Here is a 10,631-nt window from a genome sequence, read left to right as displayed (position 1 = left end):
GATAAATTCTTTTTTTAAGAGATCTAAATGAGAAAGTTATTTTATGATTTGAAGATATTATTAACACCGCTACATTTTATACACAAAAATTTTTAAATATGTTTTATTTTTTAACATTGCAATTACTGTGAAATGAACTCAAATGCAAAACGTTCATAATTAAGAGAATATTAAAATAAATTTTAAATTAATATTCAGTACAACTAAAATAATAATTTCAAACACAATACATCAGTTGAAATTTATTAAAATATAAATTATCTTAACTAAATGAATTTTTTTGTAAATTCTGAATATCTTTGTTAAAATCTAAGGCTATGATATGCATGTATATAAAGAGTTGAAATGTTGGAGATCAAAAGGAAATGAGTAAACGTAATCTATGGAGTAAAAGGAGTACTTTCAGTGTTTTTATTAATAATGAAAGTAAGCTCTTTTTTAATATAATATACTCTATTCGTCTCATTATTTTTATTCATTTTTTTTATTAATTTTTAAAATTATTATTTATTCTTTTTAATTATAATAATATATAAATTAATTATTATAATTCTATTTAATTTTATTTTATTTTTAATAAATTTTTTAAAATATCTCTTAATATTTAATAATTTTTTATTATATGTAAACAAAAATTATGAAACGAAAAAAAAGAAAAAAAGAATTTAAGTGCAAGAAGGATGAAAATGAAAAAAAAAAAACATTCAAACGCATTCATAAATTGAAGAATTTTATTGGAATAAATCAACAACTCTAAAGTTTTGTGGCTTAAAATATCAAGTTAAAGAACCTCAAAAGCCTTACATATTGAACATGAAAATATCAACTAGAAAATAGGATAATTTACAATAATAGTTTCTTAAGTTTAACATAAACTTTTGCTATCGCTATCTTAATGAGAATAATTTAATTTTTAAAATTTCATAGTAAAATAATTTGTGTCAATATTTATTATTAAGTTATAATAATTTAATTTTTTAAATTTACTTTTTATAATAATTTAATCATTTTAATTTTAATAATTTATAATAATTTAATTTTTATAATTTAAATAATTTAAATTGATTTCTTTTATTTATGATCGACTAACGGCAAATAGAAATAATATTTTGTTAATAAAATAAAAATTTAGAACTAAATTATTTATTATTTAAAAAATAGGGACTAAATTATTTATTATTAAAAAAATAAAGACTAAATTGTAAATTTTAATAAATTTCATGAACTATAATGTAAATTACCTACAAAATATAACGTATCTACGATCCAAACAAAACTAAAAGTACGTAGTAAGGAGGAATTAAAAGCCAGCACCCAGCAGCTCCAACACCTAGAAGTACAATTAGCTGATTAAAACAACTGAATGAGAACACAACTAAAAATACCCTGCAATTATGGGATTTACAAAGCCAAGGGAAGAGAAACATCACTCTTATCCAGTAAAAAAGGAGCAAACTAATTTGATTACATTAATCAATGGGAACAAAAATGTCATCCCAAGAATCTTGACCTTCCCACTTCAATTCTTGCCACCAACTCTGCTCGCCCTTGATCTTTCTCACATTCTCATTGAAAGCCTTGCTTATTGGGAGACTCTTGAGATTCAGGCAATATTGAAAGCTCATCAATTCCAACCTTGATGAAATGAGCAAGCCATTGGAGATGCTAGTCAATTTTGGTAAGAAATGAAGTGATATCCTCTTCAATGCTGGGAGAATGAAATTGACCTCATCATCATAACTATTGCAACTCACTAAGCTTCTGATGTTGGGACAATCACGAATTGTGAGTTCTTCAAGGTTGGAGAAATTTCCAAGCAACTCTGGTGTGAAGATGGTGGTAAGCTCAGGGCACGTGCGCAAGGTCAAGTACTTCAGTGCATAGAAGCTAGAGTTATTCACAGGTCCTTCCCATATGCTCCTTAGATTCTTCATGTAATATATGTGCATGTATTCTAATGAAACAAGACCAACAGTTGCATCACCAGATGATGACTCCGTTTGATCTCCATCAGCAATTGCTTGAAGATTGTTGCATTGCCCTGCTACAAGACATTTTAACTGCTGCATATTTCTGTACTCAAAATCAGATAACTTTCTAATGCCAGAGTTGCAGTCCAAAAAAAGTGCAGTTGAATGTCTAAGCACCTTCTTAATATCTTCAGGAACACCTTCACCGTTTACATACTTCAAGTACCTATCATGTTGTTCTAGCTCCAATTCGGTTTCACATGGAAGTCGAGATATGATATGATCAACAAGATGACCAACCATGAATTTAAAGTACGATAAAGGAGACGTTTTCTTCTCTATCCCAATTGAAGTAGCTCAGAAATTCCACCTTGGGTATGTAGACTTTAAGTGTATGCAACCTCTGCAATCTACAAAGCTCAGAAATAATTTCTTCTGCAGATGCATTCCAACGCTTGTCATCAGAGCTCACATCAATATTTATTTCTTCTAATAGAGATAAACAGGATATAACCCCAGGAGGAATTATTTCACATGATTGCTCTAATCTTCTTCGACTTGTAGGTTCAAAAAATGACACTTCCAGGGATACGAGATTTGTCAATTGTCCAACCTCAGTGGGCAAATACATGATCTCTGTCCCCTCAAGATCAAGTACTTCAAGTTGCTTGAGTTATCCGACTTCGGGTGAAAAGGTTGTGATGAGAGCACAATGATTTAGAAAGAGCATTTTAAGGTTGAGCAACTTGAAAAGAGACTCGGGTAAAGATTTAATAGAAGTTCTAGATAAGTTTAGAACCTGGAGAGCTGGCATATTATTGAAAAATGAAGGAGGTATGATTCTTAACTTGTAGTTACTTTCAAGAAACAACTTTCGGAGTTTGGGGCAACTTGGACTCATCGGCAATTCAGATATGTCATTGTCCATCAAACAAATCTCAACTAACTCTTTCCATTGCTCAACTTTTGGTGGCTTAGTCAATCTCATACCACCATGAATAAGAAACAAAAGTTGAGCTTCCTCAGGTTGAAAAATGTGCTCTAGCAACGTATGACGAATTTTTTTCTTCATCTTGACAAATTCTACATCCTGTTTGCAGTCCAACATTTTAAAATTAATAAGAGTTTCAAGCACTATGACGAAGGTTGTTGACGTCATTCACAATGGTAAATAGCATCAGCCAACAACTGGCCAAGGCAGACTATTTATTCCACAACCAAGTACTTTCAAGTGATTTAGTTTTGTCAAGATGAGCAGCACTTAGTAATTTGGACAGTGAATTCCAAAAAGAAATTTCTATGGCTAATCCCAGGGAAAAGCATACAAGATAGCAGGCAAAGCCATTTGGTCTAGTTCATGATTGGCACGATCCCTATAAGCAGTTCAGAAACCAAAGATAGGTTGGTCTTTAGTAACAGTTTTTATTTGATAAAACAGATGGGAAACAGATTTTACAAAACTGATAGTGCAGCAGCATCTAAAAGGTATTAAGTTTGCCGTCATATTGTTTAAACTAGTCTAAGTTTCTTATCATTACCATGATATGAAAGCAAGGAATATTCCAAATCTACTAGCATTATGGTATAGGAATACATGGTACAATCCAAGTTATGTATACGGATAGCTAGTATACAATGGAGGGTTAGGATAGAGGCTGAATGCCAGAGCTGAAATTCATAAAGATATATGTGTAACAAGTGAATATTGTTGTTTGCTTGTTTCTTAATTATGCTAATAAGTTTTTGTGGTTTTGCATGTTCTATTCCTGCATCAGTTCCAGTTCAGCATTGAGTTTGAATGGCTACCTCATTAAACTAGTAAGCTAATGAGATGTTGCAAGCAACTTATGGAAGGATTGTCCCCATAATTTTTTTCCCATCTGTTGAATGACTTCACTAGTCTAAAAAAGAGTGAACCCCAAATAACATGATTTAACAAACATAAGTTGACAGAACATTATTTATTTTTGCTATGTTAAAAAGTTCCATTATTATATATTGTTGAATTCAAATAGGACAATATTTCACAGCAAAGAGCATAAAGAACCTGCCTGACACTCAGGTTGTCCAACTCTTTCTGGAAGTCCTCCCCCAAAATCCTGTACAAAGAATATCTCAATAAGAAAATTAAACTCAAAAACCTAAAATATACCCAAAAAGAAGAGCAAAATATTAATCTCGAGCACATACCACATAATATGCATCATGGTTAACCAATGAGTTGAAAGCGCACATAGTATTAGAGCAAGATATATATGATGGCAGAGATAAAATAATTTCAGATAAAAGTAAACAATTATATTACCTGTGTGGCAGGAGGATGATGAAAACGACAGTTACTTCCATAACCACAAAATCCGGTCCTTAGATAATACATACAATCTGGTTCACCCGGACGATTTGGGTATGGACTACCTTGCTTTTGATGATCATGGAGATTCAACTGCCAAATTGCATCTGCATTGTGCAAATAAGATTAAAAAATCAAGTTAAAACTCCTCAAAGCTTATATAACCATCATGTCATTGATCAAAACCGAAAACCCACATGTTAGCAAACATCAGAAAATGTCTAAAATAACTGCATTTAGAAGAACAGAAACAGATCTTAAAATCTAATAGAACAAGAAACCAAAATCCCCACAAGCATTGATATGCATAGCATGGATACACATGGGAGATCTCAAAACCAAAAACCCACATACGGCAGGCACACGCCAAGCAAGAAAGTGCTACAGCACTGAATTCAGACATGTTTTTCTTCAAAGACAAAAGCTCTCAAAACCACAAACCCAAAACAATCAGAAGGGATTGCACATACGCACAATTCAAACAAATTGCACGTACGCATAATTCAAACAAACTGCAAATTACAGCAAGTATATGACATTCATCACAAACAAAAAAAAATATTAAAAATATTAACAATAACAACTCCTCTCCTCCTAAACTTCTAGAATCGAAGCATTTAAACAACTTTATGCATTGCCATCTTTTATAGTAATGAGAAAAAACGAATGAACTGTGATCATCTAGTTCAACGATCAATGAATTAGTACATATTCTCAAATTTTATTTTTTTTAAAAAAAGGGACAAAGCAGATCTTCCCTGCCATATAAATAAAATAAAATACAAAGCAGAAAATATGATGGTACCTTCAATATTATCAGGAGATTGATTTGGCACAGCATTGCTCTTGACCTGCCTAGCATTATCGTAAATATTACTATTATTTGACATCGGATCTGGTATCGATGACAGAAATTTCCTACAAGAACTAGTCTCCTCCTCCTCTGTTTGTCTTCCAATAAACATAAGCTCCCGACTTCAAAAAAGAAACGCTGGACGTTATTGAGGAATTTATTGGAATAGGAAATTAGGTGCGTTGGGTTGGATAGCCCGCCTTAAGCCTAGCGTTACTCTTTTTTTACTGTCCTCTAACTAGGGTGATCAGTATTTGTGATAAAAAAAATTTATGGGATGGAATTAATTTATAAATTTAATTTAATTTTTTATTTATTTTGATTTGATTTGGTTTGATTTTTAATTTTTAATTTTTTAATTATTTTAATTTTAATTAAAAAATTAAAAAATTAAATCAATCTGATTAATAATAATAATATATTAAATTATATTAAAATTAAAATATTTCAATTAAATTTTAAAATATAAAAAAATAAAAAAATAAAAAATTTATTAAAAATTAAAATTGATTAAATCAAATTGAATCGAATTAAATTAAATTGATTCAATTTGATTTAATTTTTATCAAAATCAATTTAATTTAATTTTAAATATTAAATTTTAATTTTTAATTTAATCTATTCGATTTCATTTTAATCTCAACTGTCACTCCTATACTAACTGTCACTCCTATCTCCTCTAATGGGTGTTTAAATAATAGAATTTAGAAAAAAGAAAAAAAATTATTTTCTTTGCCTTTCTCGCTAATTCTCTCATAAAACAAAGCTAAAGAGTTGACTAACATAAAGTTTTGCACTTTTAATTATTTGGCTTGTTTGATACAAGAATTTATTAGGTAGTCATTTAGTTTTTTAATAGATAATTAAAATGTGATATAATTTAAAAAAAATTAAAATATCTTTATATTTAAATTAAATAATAAATATTTTAAAGAAATTAATACGCTAATTAATAATTTTTATATTAAAAGAATTAAATAATTAACAGTAAGTACTTAAGAGAAGTCTATTATCAGATATTTTAAAAGTTCAATGTATTTGAAAAAATCGAGAGACCATTTCCTGGTGCCACTCGCTAAATAATAAAACTCTTGTTTGACCAAAATGTGCAAGCACATTCTTCTGAAGTAAATCTCTTTCAGTCATCTGGATTTAGCTTGCTTGGAAGTGGTATGCAGGTATTTATTTGTTGGATCTATTATTTACCTGTTCAGTTTCATTGCAGATTTCTTTTTTTTTTTTTTTTCCTTTCAACTTTTCTTTTTTCTTGATCTTTCTCAGCTCAGATCATATACTGCACAATTGGGTTAAGAGAGCGATTTCTGGAACTTACAGACTGGTTTTTGAAGTGAAAAAGTTGACCCAGCTATCCTCTCCTTTTGGTAAGATCATCAATTCATCAGTCGATCACCATCTATTATTTTATTTCCGCTCAAAATTTGCAGGGAAAATTTATCTTTTTCTCTTTAGGTGCTGATTTTTTTTTCTTATATATATATTTCAAACATTTCTAAAGAGAATAGATGAATTAGTATCCCATGTTATTGAATAATAAATATAAATAATTCATAATTTCTAATGAAAAATTAATAGACATTATAATAAAGAAACACAACAAGAATAGGAGGATTAACATCTGTTCGGAAGACAGCAACATTACAGTTTATTATCTGATCATCAATGTGCACCTGAGTAAGAGTTGTTGCCTTCATCAGTTTATGATTTTAACTGAAAATTGAGGAAAAAAGTATATAATTGGAAAAAAAAAAATCAATCCATCTGTATGAATACTGGTTTTAGATGGCAGTTTTTTTTTTTTTTTTTTTTTTTTTTTTTTTACGAGAATTAAACTTTGTTCGTCAATCAAAGCTTGAGAAACATCTATGGATACCAGAGGGGCGGCTACGGGAATGTCTTCCACCCAAAAATGAAAAAGCTTTTCAACATTGAGCTAATATAGGGTGTTAGAACTTGGCAGTGATAATACAAGTACAAAATACTCTTTCATTTCAAATAAACCTATATAGATTAATCCTAAAATAATCTCAATTATGGATAGGATTATTATAGTTCATATAAATGACAAATAAGAAATGGGGGTGCTAGAGATCCAACAGAGAGTTGCTTTCTTTCATAGTTTTCTCCAAACAAAATGATTTGGATTGTATTATACCCATGTGTCATCACTTTAGACTTGAGCTTGTGAGCCACAGAAGGATTGTCGGATGTTGGAAATGCTTCCTTGGATGTGTAACAATCTGTTCAAATATCAAAATTGAAAAAATAATCTATTTGAATAATTTAATCTTTGTACCTTATTATCTTCTCACTTGAGTATTTGTTGTTTAATGTTTATTTCGTCAATAATATAGACATGGAGGTATTAGCTGCAGCAGCCTCTGCAGGAGCAGTTGAGACATACAAAGATGTAAGAAATGCAGTGGACTCTCTTGATGAATTAAGAGATTATGAGAAAAATCTAGATAAAAATTATGAGAAGTTGAAGGATGAAGCTAAAAAGCTATATGCCAGGAGAAGTGATTTGTTAGTCAAAATAAATAGGGATAGGACAAAGCAGACTACTGAAGAATGCAATGTGTGGATGGGTAAAGTCAAGAAACTTGAGAAGGATGTGCTAGCATTAGAATCTGAATATGAAGAAGAAAAGAGGTACCAGTTTAAATTGCTTCGTCTTCTCCCACGTTCAAATCTTAGCAAATGCATGGTAGAGAAACGTATTGATATTCAAAGTTGTTGGTCAGAGGGGAGCAATTTTGTAACTGATTTTTTGGTCGAGAGATCAGCAAAACCTATCAAAAAATTGAAGGCACCAAAAATAAAAGACATGCCATCTCTTTATGTGATTTTTGAAGATATACTACAATGTCTGAAAGATAGCTGCGTGACCAGAATAGGACTTTGGGGGCGGGTGGGTGTTGGTAAAACAACAATCATGCAAAATCTGAATGATAGTGAAGAAATTTCTAAATTGTTTGATATAGTCTTTTATGTGAATCTAGCTGATGAAGGGAATGAAGAAAAGTTGCAAGAAAGGGTTCAGCATCAGATAGCACAAAAGCTACAATTGAATTCACTACAAGATAGAACTGACACCAAGACAATTGCTTCAAGAGTATCTGAAAAGTTGGAGAGCATGAGATTTTTACTTCTTTTAGATGATGTTTGGGGCCCATTTGATCTAGATGATTGTGGCATCTCTGAAAATGGAAGGGATAGCAAGATAGTAATTGCATCTAGACATCGTGGCCATTGCCGTGAGATGGGTGTTGATCATCTAATTAGGGTGTCACGGCTCTCAAATGATGAAGCTTGGAATCTTTTTCAAGAAAGATTAGGCCGAACTTTGAATTCTGAATTTAAAGCTCTAGGCCTCCAAGTTATTGAGGAGTGTGATAATTTGCCCCTTTTGATAGATAAGGTAGCAAGGGCCTTCAGAAGGAAAGACAATATTCTCCTATGGGAAGCTGGGTTGAACAAATTGCGAATATGGCCTTGTACCAAATGTGATGGCATGGATGACGTGTTTGATTTATTAAGATTTTGTTATGAAGAATTAGATGAAGATGAAAAGTTTTGCTTTCTTTATGGTGCCTTGTATACTGAAGCATATGAAATATGTATAAAGTATCTGCTAGAATGTTGAAGAGCTGAAAATTTCACTCAAGATGTGGAGCAGTTCACTGCAATTCAGAAAGGGCAAGAGATATTGCATGATCTGATGGATGCGTCTTTGTTAGAAAATGGGGAAAAGGTAAAACATGTAAAGATGAACAAGGTGCTACGGAAAATGGCCTTAAAAATCTTGGAAAGTGAGGATTCAAAATGTTTGGTGAAACCTGGCAAAGAGCTCCAAAAGACTCCAGAAAGTAAAGAATGGAAAAAAAAACTAAGGATTTCTTTGATGGATAACAAATTGAATACTTTACCGGAAAAGCCAGATTGCAACAATCTCTTGACACTGCTGCTACAGAGAAATACTGATTTGGCAGTAATCCCTGGACAATTCTTTGAATCAATGCAAAGTCTTAGGGTCTTGGACTTGCAGAGCACCGATATTGTCGAGTTACCGTCATCGTTGTCATGCTTGGTATGTCTCAGAGCTCTTTACTTGAATTCTTGCAGGAAACTGTTGAAGCTTCCAGCCAAAATAAAGGCACTTAAGCTACTCGAGGTTCTTGATATTCGAGGAACTGGGATCAATTTTTTGCCGGTTGAAATAAAATGTTTGAGCCAACTCCGGTGCGTTCGGATGTCATTGTCAAAGATATATGGAAAATCAAGGTATATGAAAACAAATCATACTATGATTTTACAGCTTTCTTTGTTGGAAGAGTTGGTCATCGACATTCATCCAGAAAATAAGTGGTGGGATAAAGTTGTGAGAGATATAATTCAAAATATGGCTATCTTAACAAAATTGACTTACCTTTCCTTCTCTATTGGTCAGTATGATGAGACTAGGTATAAAATTCTTGATAACTATGAAGGTCAAATTTGCCGGCATGTAAAATATGCAAATGGTGATGGCAATCTTTCAGTACCAAGTACTTGCTGAAGTTAATGCACTTGAGCTGATTGGATGCAAGAGATTTTTGAACTTATCTGACTTTGGCCTTGACAATATGACCAAGATCAGAAGTTGTTTGATTGAAAGCTGTAATGAAATGGAATCTGTTGTTAATGGCAATGGAATAACAAGAGCAGTTCTTGAGTGCTTAGAGAAGATGTACATAAGCAATGTCCCCAAATTGGAAAGATTTTGGGAGGGTTCAATACCTCCAGGAAGTCTTGCCCTCTAAAATACTTTGGTTTTCTTCAAATGTTCCAAGCTGAAGAAGATTTTCTGTAACGGTTTAGTTCAACAATTCTCTAATCTCCAACACTTGGAAATTGAAGCTTGTCATGAAATTGAAGAAGTCACCCTAGAAGCAGAGAACAACGGAATGAATGCTCCTGCACTCCCAAGTCTGAAGTCAATTATACTTGTTGGTCTTCCAAGTTTAAGGAGCATATATATTGATGATTCATTGGATTGGGAGTCACTAGACAAAAGGATTTCCATGTGTCCACAATTGGATTCCCTTCCTTCTAGGAGAAGGATTCAGCGACAATCATAAAGAAACGTCTCCAGATAGAAATTTTGCACTGGTTGCATCTTGAACTAGAATTTCTGATTTTCATTTTGATAGTATTTGGTTTTGTAATCTATAGAACCTAAACTATAAATATTTCTTTTGCATTTTCATTTTGCTTTTATGATACAGATTCTACATTTCCTAACAAAAGAATTTGCCGACTGAAAAATTTGTCTTTGCAAATAACCTTGACTAAACTATAGTTTTTGTAAGTTCTAGTCATCCTTGCACTCTTTTGAATCTCTAGAAGGGAGGAAACTTACAGCCCATGGTGGGATACACACCATAGACTTGGACAAAGT

General features: G+C 31.9%; 1 protein-coding gene and 1 pseudogene across 3 annotated transcripts; one reads left to right on the top strand and one right to left on the bottom strand.

Moving 5' to 3' along the window:
* Window positions 1–1,303: 1,303 nt before the first annotated feature.
* LOC110623941 (zinc finger CCCH domain-containing protein 63-like) lies at window positions 1,304–5,344 on the bottom strand. 2 transcript variants are annotated; one of them, XM_043961043.1, is made up of 3 exons: window positions 5,126–5,325; window positions 4,276–4,427; window positions 1,304–3,060 (listed from the first exon to the last, which is right to left on the bottom strand). In XM_043961043.1, exons 1-3 carry the CDS (start codon window positions 5,283–5,285, stop codon window positions 2,644–2,646), a joined length of 729 nt encoding a protein of 242 aa, XP_043816978.1. In that variant the 5' UTR covers window positions 5,286–5,325; the 3' UTR covers window positions 1,304–2,643. The 2 variants fall into 2 exon arrangements, with proteins under 2 accessions (XP_043816978.1, XP_021624658.1); XM_021768966.2 differs by lacking the exon at window positions 1,304–3,060 and adding an exon at window positions 3,125–4,069 and having other exon boundaries at window positions 5,126–5,344.
* A 914-nt stretch (window positions 5,345–6,258) lies between these two features.
* On the top strand, window positions 6,259–10,439 carry LOC110625185 (annotated as a pseudogene). The gene is made up of 3 exons (XR_002489532.2): window positions 6,259–6,351; window positions 6,460–6,555; window positions 7,546–10,439. The product of XR_002489532.2 is annotated as a disease resistance protein RPS2-like (transcript).
* The last annotated feature ends 192 nt before the right edge of the window (window positions 10,440–10,631 follow it).

Source organism: Manihot esculenta, chromosome 10 (genome assembly GCF_001659605.2).
Source record: "Manihot esculenta cultivar AM560-2 chromosome 10, M.esculenta_v8, whole genome shotgun sequence".
NCBI classification, from domain to species: Eukaryota; Viridiplantae; Streptophyta; class Magnoliopsida; order Malpighiales; family Euphorbiaceae; genus Manihot; species Manihot esculenta.
The sequence above is the reverse complement of the archived record's forward strand: the minus strand, read 5'-3'. Positions and strand labels throughout refer to the sequence as shown.

What these genes read in the sequence shown, in the direction of transcription:
- LOC110623941 (XM_043961043.1), bottom strand. Translation starts at nt 5,285, where the DNA reads ATGTTTATTGGAAGACAAACAGAGGAGGAGGAGACTAGTTCTTGTAGG. An exon ending in ATCTCCTGATAATATTGAAG is followed by an intron (nt 4,428 to 5,125) that starts GTACCATCATAT and finishes TGCACAATGCAG; the next exon opens with ATGCAATTTGGCAGTTGAAT. An exon ending in ATCATCCTCCTGCCACACAG is followed by an intron (nt 3,061 to 4,275) that starts GTAATATAATTG and finishes GACTGCAAACAG; the next exon opens with GATGTAGAATTTGTCAAGAT.